Source organism: Choloepus didactylus, chromosome 16 (assembly GCF_015220235.1).
Source record: "Choloepus didactylus isolate mChoDid1 chromosome 16, mChoDid1.pri, whole genome shotgun sequence".
Lineage (NCBI taxonomy): Eukaryota > Metazoa > Chordata > Mammalia > Pilosa > Megalonychidae > Choloepus > Choloepus didactylus.
The window spans coordinates 22,346,975-22,363,405 of NC_051322.1; the positions used below are offsets into that span (position 1 = coordinate 22,346,975).

Here is a 16,431-nt window from a genome sequence, read left to right on the forward strand (position 1 = left end):
CTAGAAGGCAGACGATGGCAACAAGGAGCAGAGGGGCAGCTCAAGGTGACACGAGGCTCAAGGGGAGCTGAGGTTTTAAAAGGAGAACAGGCGGCCACACTGCAGATGGCAGTAGGCAAAAATAACTCCTTGAAGAGGCTGGAAGGGAAGCAGTGTCCTCAGGGAGTGCCAAGTTTTCATGAGAGCAAGAAGATGACGGAACATTCCAAGGAGGTAAAGGACATGGGTGAACTAACTGACAGACAGAGGACACCAAGGACCCAGGGAAGAAAAAGGCAGAGCAGATGCAAAGAGTCCCTGTAATGGATGGGCATCACCTTAGAACTGGTTTGGTGGCCCCTTAAACAAGAGAATCTCAACAGACCTAGTTTGAATAGTTTAAGTCTCTTACAAGGAGCACGCTGGGAGTATAAAGGCACGATCAACTCGGGAGCCCACTAAATTCCGTTTTAGACACTTGTCAGCAACTGAAGACAACCCTGTCATCAGCTCGTTGGCACATTCCAACAACCCCCACCGCAGCCGGAGCGCGGGATGGCAGCGTCACGGCCAGCCACCACCAGGGGGCGACACAGCACACGGGCTTCCGCAACGGCAGGTGCTAAACAGGAGGCAAAGCTCCCAGCAGGAGCAGCGCAGGTTACAGTTTCTCTCAAATTAAAACACTTAAGCTCACTTTTTGAAGATGAAATAGTACCATAAAAATATAGAAAAGACCTGTGTTCGTATACGTACAGAAAAAAAGTCTCAAAGGCTTTACACAAAACTGGGTAACAGTGGTTCACCTCTGGGGAAGTAAGACGGGGGGAGGCAACAGAGAAGAAATGGGTGCCCTCGCGTCTTAGTTTGAGTATTCTTCAGAAATGCCATCACATATGATCTGCATAATTATTAAATTAATTACAAATTAGAAGATACACTATATAAAAAACCTATCATGGAACAAAACTAGGAAGAGACAGAGTAACAACATACAATTCACTACAGAGAGAGCTTCAGAAAGGCTGTGTTCAGAAGAGATCTGAAATCCACCTCATCAAATTCTACATTTTGCCCCTGAGGAAAATAAGGCCCCCAAAAGATTAAGTTATTTGCTCAAATAATGAGGCCAAATTAAAATTAACACCCAATGCTCATCCGGGATCCTGATACGCAGGAATCTTCTCTTTGTTTCATCCTCTGTGGAAACATCAGCATGTAGATGTTTTATCGTCAATTCTCTACTTCTCATATCATTCCAAGGTCTCTTCTCCCCCCCTCCCCAAACAGCGTAGGGGGCGCTTAGGGGCCCGCACCTGAAATAGCACGACTTCCTCGGGTTTAATTCAATTTTAACAAATATCAGTCTAGAACCAATTACATGAGAAACACCATAATCACCCCATTAGAGAGTATAATAGGCTCTAAAAACCTACTCCTTAATTTGGAATTACCCACAGCCTATTAAAACAAGATGAGCAGAATATGGTAATAGAGGGAAAAAAATATTTCATCTGTCAGACTAAAAAATACATTCTGGAAGTTGAAGGTGAAAGGTCAAGATTTAAGGGGCCATCATTAGCATCGTGCTGAGAGTGTTTTATGCTGTTATCTCATCCCATCCTCCCAAAACCTGATGCAGTAACTATAATTAACCTCATTATAGAGGGAAGGAAAATACAGCTGGTCAAGGTGACACAGCCAGCGGGTAACAGAGCCAGGATTCAAACGCGGGTCCTCCGAATCTGTACTTTTTCTTAGCACAGGTCCAAAGGCCCTCTCTTTACCCTTCTGATATCCACCTCATTCCATGCTGTGTGGCCGTCACCCAATGATGACCTTTTAATTTGGGTTGTCCGATTTGGCTGACATCACAATACAAGCCCCCCCCCCCCCCAAAAAAAAATACACACACACACACACATATGGTTCAGGGGCTCACAGTCCTGAAGAGAGCAGGTGAGGGAGGGAAACAGAACAGGAACGGGCCCAACGCTGGCAAGAATATTTCTTCCTCACAAGGATCAACAGGTAGAAGGAAGGTCTTCAGGGAATTAAGGAAGCTTTAGTCAGATGACTTGCTGGGTAAGGAAACTGCTGAGCCTAGCTGTCAGAGTGAGACTGCAGGTGGGCTTGGGAGTCAGAGAACAGACCTGGCTTCCCAGCTCTGGCTGCTTATTAGAACCACCTGGGAAGCTTTCAAACAAACCCACCAAAGCTCAAGCCTGCCCTAGACCAAGGAAATGAGAATCTGTGGGGGTGAGCCCCTGGGCATCTGGGCATGCACGATTTTTCAAACCTCCCCCAGGTGATTCTAATGCGCAGCCAGAATTGTGGACCATCGGGCCAAACCGACGAGGAGGACTGAAACTGGTCAGTAACAAAAGGCGAGCCCAAGACTGCAAACTCTCAGGCCTGGTCCAGCCTAGGTTAGCAGCACGCACTTGTAATAGGGCCACACGGCTTTGCATGGTGGCGTTCTCCAGCAAGGAGCAGAGAGAACACACCCGGGTCACCCAGGACAGCAGGTCAGTGGGTCAGCAGTAAAAGAGCCAGAAGCGGGGTGAAGGCACCGTGGCAGCGGCTGATGAAATCTGGGCTGAGTATGGAGATGGGTGGGGCCAGACTACAACCACCAGGCTGGGAGAACACAGGACAGCCCGGGCACCTTTTTCAACACAGATACAAGTACCCACACCTTACCTCAACTTTCCTCCCTGGTTCTGGTATTTGGGAAAGGCAAGCAGGCACCGGGAAATTTACCCCACCCCCCCCCACCCCCAGGTGTTTCCATCGAAAACCAGAGACAAAGGAATGGACAAAACAGAGAGGAAAGGCTGCAAAATTCCAGAGCTCAGGCAACACATTTCAACTGAGCGCCTCGTGGCTCGGCATAAAGAGAAGTGCTCCTGGGGTTACTTCAGTGAGAAATGAGAGGCCAGAGTATTTGAGAGCACATCCACAGGGACATCAAAGGCCCTTAGAACGCGCAGGGGCCCAGGCAGAGAAGGAAGCCGAGCGTCGGATGCCCAGGCAGGCCCAGGAAGGTGGTGGGCAGCTGGGCCGGGGACGAGGCAGGCCAAGTGAGCTGAGGTCACTCACGGTCTTCAGGCTGGGGTGGCCAAAGCGGGTGTGGAACCGGTGCTGGAGCCAAGAAATACACGAGCCCACGGAGCAGGAAGAACCTCAGCCGCCACAAGCACCACCGTGAGGGTCCTCAGGTGACAACTGTTTTAGGTGGGAGGGACAGCGGCTTCCTCCACTGGAAAATGAAGAAATCAGGTTTCCCTTCAGCTCCCATGGTTTATGGCCTGATGTGAATTTTAGGAAATTTTCAAAGATTCTGTGCAAAAGATTTTTGGCAAAAAAGAACACAGAAGGAACACAAGATTCCAGAACAGTGAACAGGTCTAAAAGGGGCAGGACAGATTTCAGGACTGAAATCAAAGGAGGTGCCAATTTAATATTAATCAGTCTTACAAAAACAAAACAAAACAATTTTCTAACTATAAATCCTTGTTTAACACATCACTGGCCAAGCAGAATTTCTAGTTATGCCAGTAAACGATATGAAAAAAAATATGAAAAGCCAGACACTTGCTTCACCAATTTTTAGCAATTCATCATTTTTTAGACAGCAAGTTCTGTGCCAATAGCCCCCTGCTACACACATCCTGGGCATCTGAGAAACAGCGACTCATTTGCAAGCAGTTAAATGAATCAAGCAGAGTAGAAAAGAGTAGGTGCGTATTGAGAGCAATATGTTAGTGAACAAAATAATTCTGGTTGAGCCTAAAGGGCTATTTCATGAATAGCAGGGGAAGGAAAGTGAACTAGCTAATTAGGGGGTTGTGCAGCCCCAAGCCTCGAGCACATTCCTTCTGCTGGGCTATCACTCACACGAGCCTCTTGGTTTGCAGCAGCTGTTTTTAAAAATGAGAAAAACCCCTTAATAAAGGAGAAGCGGCTGTTGCCCAGAGGTAGGAGAGAAAAGGCGTCTACTGACAGCACTGAACGAGGAAGAGGGCACACATTCTGCTGTGTTACAGAGACTCACGGGGACAGCCGCGAAGCACACTGACGTCATCCCCAACAATCCCAGGGAAACGCGTTCAAGGGGAGCTGCAAAGAAATAAGCATGATTTTTCATAATTACAGACCAGTCTCATTAGCTTACAATGTTACCACTTACACTACAATATGGCTCAAGAAACGGCTGGCTGCTTCCCCTTAAAGATTACCATCCAGGAGCAAGGTGGCTGACATCCAAACTCAAAAATGTGCTTAAATCAAATTGGAACAGGATAAAAAATAAATTGATTGCATATTATCTTGAACATAAATTATTCTAGATGGCAATAAGGATGGCTGTTTTTCCTGCTCAAAGGCAATTGGGGCTGGATATATCCCTACATCCTCAATAATATACGTGCTGATTTAAATTAGCATCTGGGGCCAGGACCTTACATGTATCCAGGGGAGAAAAACAAAGCACTCAGAAAAGGATGAGGCAGTTCTGCAAACGCTTAAGCCTAGGAAAATCTAAGTTTTTAAATTCTTAGCTCATTCCTCAAATATGTAGTAAGGATTTGTTTTCTCTGAGATATTTGGTGACTAGGCATTGCTTCTTTGCCACTCCTGAAATTCCCTTTTTAGATGGAGGGAACTCCAACTAGCACGGGCCTCCCAGCGCTGTGACTCTCACTCACTCCACCTCAGGGCAAGAAGTAGTACCAGCCATGGTATGAGTCTGGATAAGGAGCTGGCTCTGCTAAGCCAAGCCTTTTCCTCTTCTACCACTTCCTCCTCCATGCAATGAGCTTTCAAGGACAGACCCTCTACCTGGTGAGGTAGCCCCAGCCCTCTATTGCCACTAGCCGGAGCAGGCATGGGGAGGTGTTAAGTCCACCTAATTCCACATCCAATATTAGAGTCCACTTGTGGAGAGATATAAGCCATGATCTCCTGTGTCACTTTAGCACTAACAGAGATGATGCTTTGGTTTCCACCCGTAAACTTTGTTATTTCTCGACCAGGGTGTGTTTACTGGACTTCCTTCTACTCCAAACGCCTAACACTGTATAGAGCAGAAAGCTTCACAGGCCAGGGGGTGCTCTGAATGTAAGTGCATAAGAATCAACTGGAGAAGATGTTTTTAAATGCAAATTCTTGAGACCCATCCCATAAATTCTGATGATGCCACAGGTCTAGGTGGGCTCAGAAACCTGCATCTGGGACCAGTGCCAGTTAACCAAAACCACCTTTGGAAAAAAAATCCAGGGAAAATGCACGGCTCTCTGTACCCCTGAGCTTAAAACAAAATCACATTTTAATAATAAATATGATTTTCAATTTCCAGAAAATGAATTGGTTTTATGGCCTGGCTGCTTTGGTGACCCACAGAAAATGCTCACAGGACAAGGCAAACAACTGATCAGACTGCAAATGAGAAGTGCAATTCTGAGTGTGTTGTCTGAGCTGGGCATCCCAACCCAAGCAACTGGACAAGTCAGTTCGTCCATCAGGATGCCAGATTGGAATCTGGAGATTCTCGAGACCAGCATTTCTCAACTTGGCTGCACATCAGAATCACCTGGGCAGTGTTCAAGCAACCCTCTACCCCGGCTGCACCAATTACATCAGAATCCCTGGGGGTGGGCTTGTTCTTTAATTCCCCAGATGATGCCATTGTGCAGCCAAGATGGAGAACCTATGTTCCGGGACTATCCTTCTGCAGAGCATGCACGCCTGTCAAACAGCCATCCAACCCATCAATTCTTCACCGCTCCTAGAGTTCCCCACCCCACAGCTGGCCAGCTCTAAGTGTAATCAAATTGTCTATAATGAAATTACATCTGTCTGCACTTCCCCATCTCAGTCCACTTGAAGGAAATAAAAGGTTTACTTATCCTACAGCCCTTCACATATGGGAAGATAGACCAGGTGTTCCCTCTTCTGAGCACATCACCAGCCACTTCTCAAGGCCTCTGGATCCCTACATCACCCATCCTGGCAACAATGAAGGCCAGAGGCCAGTCTTCTCTGGGCCACCACTGAGACTGTCTCCAATCCAGTTGGGTGAAACACCAATGAGGTCCAGAATAAGAAAAGAAAATAATTTAAATGCAATCCAAGCCCAAAAAGGATAGTCCATCCTTTGCAAAGTTCTTTTTTTTTTTTAATGTAGTCCAAGTACAGGCCAACTCTTTTCTTTAATAACTACATATGGTCACATGAAGCATCCTAAAGTCCCCTCTTAACTTGGACTTAAGAATTATAGTTTTGTATGTGCAAACAATTTAAATTTATCCAAGTTAAATTTTATCAACACTTCTCAGCGTCAAGACCTTTTCCTTTGTTCAATGACTTGATATTGTTCATTTATGAAATTAGAGTAAACTAGTTTATGTCTATTTTATATATACACCTACAGGATGGGTATTGGGGAGAGTTATCATAGATCAAATCCTAAAACGGCTTTAGTGTTCACAGGATACCAAAGAAGCGTAAGAAGATAATCTCCCAGGCTTTCTATAACCCTCACCAGTGACAGAAATATCACAATGTCAACCCAAAGCACTTGTACATTTCTGAGACACAGGTCTTGCTCCATCTTGGTACCTTTTCCCAAGGCCTTCTGTGCCTAGGGTTAATGGTGATGGGTAGCAGATAAACAAACAAAAGTGCATTTTAATTTTGGTTTGTTTTTAACATCTTTAAAACATTTTAAAAGTTATTTAATGAATGACCAGCCTGACCTACAAGATCTCAGTATTTAAATAACAAAGGTCAAAGTGATGCAAGTCATTCATTAGGCTGTGAACACCACCAGCCTCCATCACAGTGGCCAACGGCCCAACACCAATCCTCATCTCACTCTCTGCACCTGCCTGACCCAGCTGACCATCCACACCCTCCTTCCGCACTCTCTCCCCACCTGGCTGCCACGCTGGGTTCTCCTCCTGCACTGGCTCTTCTTTACACTCATTCCTTTGGTCATAACATCCAGTCTCATGACGCTAAGTGTCATCTGCTACACTGATGCCTGAAGTTCTACTTCTCCCCTGACCTCCACACCCATTTATCCTATCGCCTACTCACTATCTCCTCTGGGTATCTAACAGGAATGTCAAATGTCCAAAACCAAGATCCCCAAGCCCCACACCCACCCCAAACCTACCCGCTTCTCTATCTTTCCCATAACCTATTGCCAACTCCATCTCCCCAATTACGCAGAACAAACGGGAGTTGTTTCCAACACCTTTCTTTCTCTCATCTAATTGTTCCAAATGACACCCTTACATAGCAGTAGCTTTGGGGGAAATGGAGAAACACAGGCTATGATCAAGTCAGCCATAAATGATTGAGCCTAAACATTTATTTCTCCTCCAATAACCCCAATCCCCAACCAAATTCAAAATTGACAAATGTCAAGTGTTTTCTGAGGACCTGAAAAATATACACATTTGTATTGATTTTTCTACCCTTTTAACAGGGGAAAAAGAATCACATTCTAAGATCTATAATGTAAAGACTACAAAAAGGTGAAGTTAAAACAAAAATATTCATAGAAGCACTCCCAGCTATCAACTTTTGGCTCATGTCCCAATTGTCCCAATTGCCTTCTGGTACAATACCTTCAGGATGTACATTCTCCCCATTTAGGTAGCTATTAAACAGAACAATGAAAGTGCAAGTCATTCTTTCAAATGCTGTAAAATCCTAATTCTTCTTTCTCATTTAGGACCATGTTCACAGCCTCCTCCCCATACCAAAGCACTGAAAGTTAGAATTCAGTTTTTCTCAATAACTTCTATCATTTATGACAACCCTTCAATTTCATTTTGAAAGGACTCCTGAGCTTCCCTTTGTATTTCAATGCCCTGCATTAATGAGAAAAACACAAGATAATCCCCTACGTTTCCTAAACAAACTAGTCTTCACGAAAAGCCTGAATCTATGTATCTACCCTAACACTGCTTGAAAAACCCCTACCATTAATTACAACTGAATTGGGTGGAAGCTTGTATACCTTCCTAGGTGGTAATTCAAATCTGATTTTAGCAAACCTACTGTGCACCCACAACAGAGAGGACCTAAGATAAATATCAAGAGGCAACCAATGGGAAGACAAAGGCTTTTACCAGTGAACTAGATTCATGTTGGACTGTCTGAAGATTGAGTTGTTCCATCATGGTAGGCAGAATAATGCCCCCCAGCCCCCAGCCCCAAGATGCTAACTTCCTAACCCCAGAAGCTGTGACTATGTTAGGTTATATGTTAAAGAGGACGTAAGGTTGCAGATGGAATTAAGGTTGCTGATCAGATGACTCTAAACTAGGGAGATTACTCTGGATTATCCACAGTGACGTTATGTAATCACAAGGGCTCTTAAAAGTGAAAGAGGAAGGCAGAAGAGGAGAACCAGAGAAAGAATGGTGATTATGGAAGAACGGGCAGGAACGCTGCATTACTGACTTTGAATATGGAGGAAAAGGGCAGCAGCCAAAGGGTGCAGACAGTCTCCAGAAGCTGGAAAAGGCAAGGAAACACAACCCCTAGAGCCTCCAGAAGCTCTACAGCCCTGCTGACACCTTGATTTTAGCCCCATGAGATGTGTCAGACTTACCTCCTACAGGATGGTAAGATAATACCTTTGTGTTTTTTAAGGCACCCAAGTTTCTGCTAATTAGTTACAGCAGTCATAGGGGACTAGAACCACCATCCACCTTGGATGCTGGAGAACATCTTTGGCTCTTTTCTCCATGTAACAGGATGACTTCTGCTAACCAATGTCAAGTGCGATGCAAAAAGGCTTTTAAGAAATCTCCCAATTGATTCCGAAAGAATAAACACCTTTACCCTACAAATGCTGCCCAACAGCAAAACTACCACTAGAAGCAACACTTCAGCTCACCAAGTAAATAAATAACACATTTGTCCAAGTGTTAGAAACTTGTGAAAACACATTTTCTAAGTTAGCTGATGAATTTCAATTATGGAAGGGTCACTCAAAGGATTATATAAGAAAAGCATGGCCCTAAAAGCTAAAAAATAGTCTTCTGCCTTGTCTTTTCCAGTGCATGTGTTCATATTTACAAGAACCAAAAAGAAAAAGAAAAAAGCACTCTGTACAATACAAACAAATATGATGCACTGGGGCATGAGAAAGCATCTGCTCACAGAGCATGAAGAATAAAGCACCTGTGCTAGAGTCTAGAGCCCCAGGAGACAGCCCCAACTCTGCTACTTCCAGCTGGGCTCTCAGGCAGGTAGACTCTTTACCTCCCCACGCTCCCTGCATCCATTCTTGTCACCCCCCGCCCCACACTCCATCCAATCCCTTTGCCACAAAGCAGACAGTATCTTTTTTTTTTCTGCAAGTTGGATGATGCCACCCTCTTGCTTAGAACCCATCAATGGTATCTCACCACACCTTGATAAACTGTTACCCTGTCCATAAGGCCCCGCCCAGTCAGGCCTGTATCTCAGGCTCTCTTTTCCCACAGTCTCTACCCGCCAACCACACTTTCAGTTCCTCTATCCTGCAAGAGTTTCCCTGCCTCAGAAACCCCCAGCAGCTGTCACAGTGTCCTCCTCTCTTCACTGGCAGACCCTTCGCCCTTCCTTTGGGCTCAGTTGAAGTGTTGCTTCCTCATAGAGATCTTTCCTGACACATCTCCCACCAAAGAGAAAGTAAAACTCATCTTGGAAGTGCTCAGAAAACCCTTTCCTTCGCAGCCCTTATTACAATTTGTTTACTTAAGGTCTGTCTCCCCAGCTGGATCACGGACCCCTCAAAGGCAGGGACACAGTGTGCTCCGTCACCAGCACACACCAACCAAGCAGTAAGCACACACAAGTTACTCAATAAAGCATACCGACTGCATACGTAACTCCTGAGGGTTCACCACCTCTCCCAGCCTTTGGAACCATATGGCGTTACCATATGAATACTCAAACTTATATACTGATATCACATCTGATTTTATCAGCCACAAACTAGTAAGCTAAAAAATTAAGACAAACAGAAACCGCCAAAGTTCCTCAATTAAGAAAAGTGATAGGATATGATTTTTGTGCCCAAATTATTAATTTTCATTTCAGTTTAAGCTTGAAAAATGCTCAAATAAAAGCCACTGGACTTGCCATTTAAACTGAAAATGTGAGTCTGACAATGGAAGCTATGTCTTTCCTTACTAAACATACATGTTGACATAGTTCCTCAAACACCCACAAACCCTGGTGAATTTATACAACCTAATATCAGTATGAGTAGCAAGTGAAAGAAAACAAGTGGAAAGTCAGAAAAGGAGAACTATGATATCCAAGCTTCATGTTAAGGGGCTATAATAAAGTCAAAAGCAGATGTTGGCTAGGTTGCAGGGAAATGAGAGCCCTAATATGACACTAGTGGGAATGTGGAAAAGAGTTTGGCAGGTCCTCAAAAGGTTAAGCACAGAGTTACCATATGATCCAGGAATTCCACTCCTAGATATATACCAAAGAGAAAGAAAAACATATGTCCCATGCAAAAACGTGTATACGAGTACACAAGAGCATACATGAAAGTTCATAGCAGCATTGTTCACAATAACCCAAAACTGAAAACAACAAAAATGTCCACCGACAACAGATAAACAAAATTCTAAAGCCTTCAGCACTGCTCTTATCTTTAGAAACCATTCGTTCTTACAATACACTGTATTCCATATGTTTTAGTTTCCTGGCTGTGAAAATAAATACCATGCAATGGGTTGGCTTAACAACAGGAATTTACTGGCTCAAGGTTTCAGAGGCCAGAAGGCTTGCTTCCTCCTGGGGTTGGTATCTTCTGGTTGGCAGACAACCTTTGGGCTTCCTTGGCTTTTCTGTCACATGGCAATGCACATGGTGGCATCTTCTCCTTTCTCTTCCAGGTTCTGCTGACTTCCAGGTTCTGGCTGCTCCCTGTGGCTTCTCTAGAAGGCCTTCTGCAACAGGTTTAAGATCCACCCTGATTCGGTAAGTTGGGCCTACCCCAACTGAAGTGACCACATCAGAAGATCCTGTTTGACTTCCAGGAAGATGGTGGAATAGGAGAGGCAGAGCTCACTCTTGTACCATGAAACCAGAGAAAAAGGGAGAAAAAGACAGGGACAGAGGTTCCAGGGTATGTGCAGCCAGAGAGGGACTTCTACAATATATAGGGAGGACCTGGATGAAAACGCAGAGAAACCGTGACAGAGAGGACGGGTGAGTTTATTCAATCGTGCCCACTCCTGGGGCCAGCTGCTACACTTGCCGGATCAGTGCTGGAGGAGGGGCACACTCCCATCTCCACAGCCAGCTGGGGAGAGCCTCCTTCTCAGGCCCGCAGCCGTGAACTCGGGAGCCAGCAGACTCATTTTATCCACACACAGACACCCTGCTGTGATGCCCAGTGCCTACCCCTGTTGCTGAGGGCACCTGGTTTGAGGGGAGACTAGGGGCCCCCCACTTCAGAGAAAAGGGGGAAGCAGAGCAGTGCCCATCTGACAGTTGGCTGGTGAGAGAGACACTCTGGGTCCCGCTGCCTCCATCCTTTCTCCACGGAGGCCCGGAGCGCTCACAGCGTACTCAGGTGGAGAGGCAGGGACAAGGCAGGAGCTGCACTGCAGCACCAGGAGCTCTTTCCCCACCCAAGAGGCCTGCAGGTACATGCCAGCGAGGGTCTTGTGGGCAAGTGAAAAGTAGGGCATGGCCCAAGGTCATTCCACACCGGAGCCTGGGAGTCAGCAGACCCATCGTGCCAAGTGGGGTCTCAGCTGAGGTGCACAGTGCCCATCCCCCCGCCCCTGGGGCTGGCAGCTTCCAGCACACACAGAAAACTGGGGCACTGACTGGATTGTTGCCTGGTCAGGTCCCTGCCTAGTGGGCTGCAGAAGTCAGGGAGAGGTGGGGGTGTGGAGAAGACATGGCCCGAGAGCACCATCTGCTGGCACAACAGGGAAAGTACCCTCTGGCAAACGGATTTTCTGCCCAGCTTTTAATAGACTTCCAAATAGAGCTGCACCTTCTGTGTGAGGCCCTGGACTCGGTTTGGCTGGCAATTACTGACAAACCAAGTGCCAAAGGAGACCTTCAACACAAAACCAAGCAATTATAAAATCTTAGGTGAGTGAGGGAAATTAACTTTCCAAAATAATCTTATCAAGATAATCAAATGCCTAGAAACCAATATAAAAAATCACAAAGCACATGAAGATGCAGGAATATATGGCCAAGCCAAATAACCAAACTAAAAAACCAGAGGAGACACAGAATTTGGAACAACTTATCAAAGACATTCACACAATACTCCTAAATAACTTCAGTGGGTTGGCTAAAGACATAAAGGGTATCAAGAAGATACTAGAAGAGCATAAGGAAGAATTTGAAAGAATAAATAGAAAAATAGCAGACCTTACAGAAATGAAAGATATTGTAGATCAAATGAAAAATATACTAAAAACACACAACAGATTTAAAGAGGCAGAATAGAGAATAAGCAAACTAGACAGGGCAATTGAGTTCGAAGGGACAAAAGAACAAATAGTGAAAAAGAGGGAAACACTTGAATTGGATCTCAGGGAAATGAGTGACAATACAAAGTACACAAATATAAGAATCACTGGTGTCCCAGGAGGAGAAGAGTAAAGGGCTAGGAAGATTATTTGAGGAGATAATTGGAGAAAACTTCCCAACCTTTATAAAAGACTTGAATATGCAAACCAAAGAAGCCCAATGAACTCCAAATAGGATAAATCCAAATAGACCCACTCCCAGATGCACACTAATAAAACTAATGCTGATGAGGAGAGTCCTGAAAGCAGCAAGAGAAAAGCGATCCACCACATAAGACTAAGTGGTGACTACTCAACAGGCACCCATGGAGGCAAGAAGGCAGTGGTATGATAAGTTTAAGACTCTGAAAGAAAAATTGCCAGCCAAGAACTCTTTATCCAGCAAAGCTGTCCTTCAAAAGGGAGGGCAAGTTTAAAATTTTCACAGACAAATAAATGCTGAGAGAATTCATTAACAAGAGACCTGCCCTGCAAGAAATACTCAAGGAAATTTTGTTAGGTGGGGAGTAAAAAAAAGGAGAGAAGGTCTGGAGGAGAGCACAGAATTGAAGAGTATTAGTAAGTGTAACTTAAAGGATAAAATGAGAGAAATAAAAAAATAGATCTGACAAATAAAAACCAAAGGATAAGATGGCTGAATCAAGAACTGCCTTTACAGTAATAACATTGAATGCTAACAGAGTAAACTCCCCAATTAAAAGATACAGATTTGCAGAGCAGATTTATAACTGTGATCCATCTATATGCTATTTACAAGACATTCATCTTAACCCAAGAATACAAATAGGTTGAAAGTGAAAGGATGAAAAAGACATACAACACAAGTTTTAACCAAAAGAAAGCAGGAGTAGCAATACTAATATCAGACAAAATAGACTTTAAATGGAAAAATTTCATAAGAGACAAGGAAGGACACTATATATTAATAAAATGGGCAATTCTTGAAGAAGAAATAAGAATCATAAATGTTTATGCACCCAATCAAGGCACTCCAAAGTGTGTGAGACAAACACTGGCAAAACTGAAGGGAGAAACAGACGTTTCTACAATAGTGGGAGACTTCAATACACCACCTCTCTTCTATAGATAGAACCAGAGGATCAACAAGGAAATAGAGAACCTAAAAAACATGATAAATGAATTAGACCTAACAGACATATATAGATTGTTGCATCCCAAAACACCAGGATATACCTTCTTCTCAAGTGCTCGTGGAACATTCTCCAGGATAGATCATATGCTTGGGCACAAAACAGGTCTGAATTTTAAATAGATTGAAATTATTCCAAGTATTTTCTCTGACAATAATGAAATGAAGCTGGAAATCAGTAACCACCAAACAACCAGAACTTTCACAAATGTAGGGAGTTAAACAACACACGCTTACACAATCAGTGGGTCAAAAGAGAAATTGCAAGAGAAATCAGTAAGTATCTGGAGACAAATGAAAAAGAGAATACAACATATCAAAACCTATGGCATGCAGCAAAGGCGGTGCTGAGAGAGAAATTTATAGCTCTAAACGCCTACATTAAAACCAAAGACCTAACTGAACAACTGAAGAAACTACAGAAAGAGCAGCAAACAAACCCTAAAGCAAGTAGAAGAAAAGAAATAACAAAGATTAAAGCAAAAATAAATGAATTGGAGAACAAAAATAAAATAGAATCAATAAAATCAAAAGTTGGTTCTTTAAGAAGATCAACAAGATTGACAAACCCTTAGCTAGACTGACAGTCAAAAAGAGAGAAGGTGCAAATAAACAAAATCCAAGTGTCCATCAGAAGATGAATGGATAAACAAAATATACATACAAACAATGGAATATTATACAGCAGTAAGAAGGAATAAGGTCTTGAAGCATGTGACAACATGGATGAACCTTGAGAATATAATGCTGAGTGAAATAAGCCAGATACAAAAGGATATTTTATGATTTCACTAATATGAACCACTGAGAAAATGTAAACTCAGAGTCTTAAAATGTAAAATACAGGGGACCTAGAGACAGACAGAAGCTAGAGAAGGGGAAGCAAATCCATAATATGTACAGATTGTTAACGAGGTTAAACTTAAATGTTCGGGACTGGATAGAGGTGATGGTAGTTCATTACTGGGATTATAAGTAATAGTGCTGTATTGTAGGTGAATTTGACCGAGGGGTTGTTTAAAGTCACATCTCACCAATTAACACTACAAATATAAATAAGTTCTTGCATGAACTATTACAAATGTACGAAACTTGTACAAAGAGTTAATAATAGAGTGGTATATGGGGGGAATCACCTACTGCATGCTATGGATTATACTGAACAGTAATACCTTAATATTCTTTCATCAACAGCAACATATACCACATCAATACTAGGGGTATATAATGGAGGGGGGGAATAAAGGATATGGCATGTTTTAGGTTTTCTTTTTTGTCTGTGTGTCTGTTACTTTTCTCTTCGGAACAATGAAAATTGTCTAAAATTGAGAGTGATGACGACTGCACAATGAAGTGAGGATACTGAGATTAAAAAATAATAATAAACAAAGATACAAGTGCTGGAGATGCAGAGAGAGAGGTCTACCTATTCAATGTTGTAGGGAAGTGGAATGGACAAATATTGTAAGGCATCATTTAGAAGATGCTTGTAAGAAAATTAGGGCCTATACTGTAAGCTCTTACAGCAGTCACATTTATTCTTCAGTTTTAATTGTTATTTCTAAATTCTGAGATGCTGTGCTCTTTGTGTATAACCTGGTAGTTCCCTGGAACTTTGAGGTATCTGTGTGACACCTGAGACCCAGAGTTAAGAGTTCTGCAGCTCTGAAAGTCAACATTACTCCATACAGCAACTGTTAAAGAAGCTTAAAAAGAGGTCAGACTTCAATTAGAGATGTGAATGAAGCTGATCTGGTTAGGACTAAGTTAAATCAGAATATAAGATAGAGGATAAAATTGTCTGAATTTTAAAACTTCACCTTCTGTGTGAGACAAAAGGAAGAGATGTTTATTTTATCCAAAATTTAAATTTTCCATAGCACACTATCTAACTTAACCTGTCTGGTCAGTTTATTTAAACAACCTAATTACATGGAGCCTAGAATAGGGAATGAGAGCTTGTTACTCTGTTTAGCTTAATGTAACACCCATATACAATACAGAGTATTTGGGGCAGAAAATAAAAGTATTTGCAAAGTCCCTTGAGTGACTGGGGAAAAAATGTGGAACTATTAAACCTGGGAAATTCCTGATATTCTCTCAAGCATTAGGGACTCCCAATTTAACAAGCCAAGCCCTCATTCTTGAGGCTTGCCCTTATGAAACTTATTTCTGTAATGGCGAAGCTAAGCCTACTAATAATTATGTCTAACAGTCACCCCCAAACTCTTAGCAAATAAACTCACTACCCTCCCCACTACACGGGACATGACTTCCAGAGGTATAAGTCTCCCTGGCAACATGGGACATGACTCCCAGGGATGAGCCTGGCCCTGGCATCGTGGGACTGACAATGCCTTCTTGACCAAAAGGGGGAAAAGAAATGTAACAAAATAAAGTTTCAGTGGCTAACAGATTTCAAATAGAGTCAAGAGGTTATTCTGGAGGTTGCTCTTATGCAAGCTTCAGCCAGATATAGCAAATTGCCACAGTATGCCAAGCCCCAACCTACAGTATTTCTGAAAACCCTAAAGAATACCCTGGGCTTTATCTAAGACTCTGCAAAAATTTTACTTAGTTAAAGTTTATTTTTTCAGAAACTTAAAACCTCCAGATTGTTCCTATGCCAGATAAGCCTTGAAACCTAGAGGTACCAGTCTCTGCAAGATTATCAACCAGTTTCATTCTGATACCCCATAATGTCAACACCCCTTTTCA

The 16,431-nt window shown here is 43.2% G+C and overlaps 1 protein-coding gene across 8 annotated transcripts in view; it reads right to left on the reverse strand.

The window, feature by feature from the left end:
* The window catches only part of NEDD4L (NEDD4 like E3 ubiquitin protein ligase), a 378,998-nt gene that overhangs the window by 294,135 nt on the left and 68,432 nt on the right, over positions 1–16,431 (reverse strand). The window contains exon 1 of one of the 8 annotated variants that reach the window (XM_037805608.1): positions 4,037–4,101. The exons of the other annotated variants lie outside the window; for them this stretch is intronic. Within the exon in view, the coding sequence (XP_037661536.1) occupies positions 4,037–4,066 (30 nt within the window). The 5' untranslated portion in view covers positions 4,067–4,101. Of the gene's footprint in view, positions 1–4,036; positions 4,102–16,431 lie in introns of those variants that run through there. 8 annotated transcript variants of the gene reach the window in all.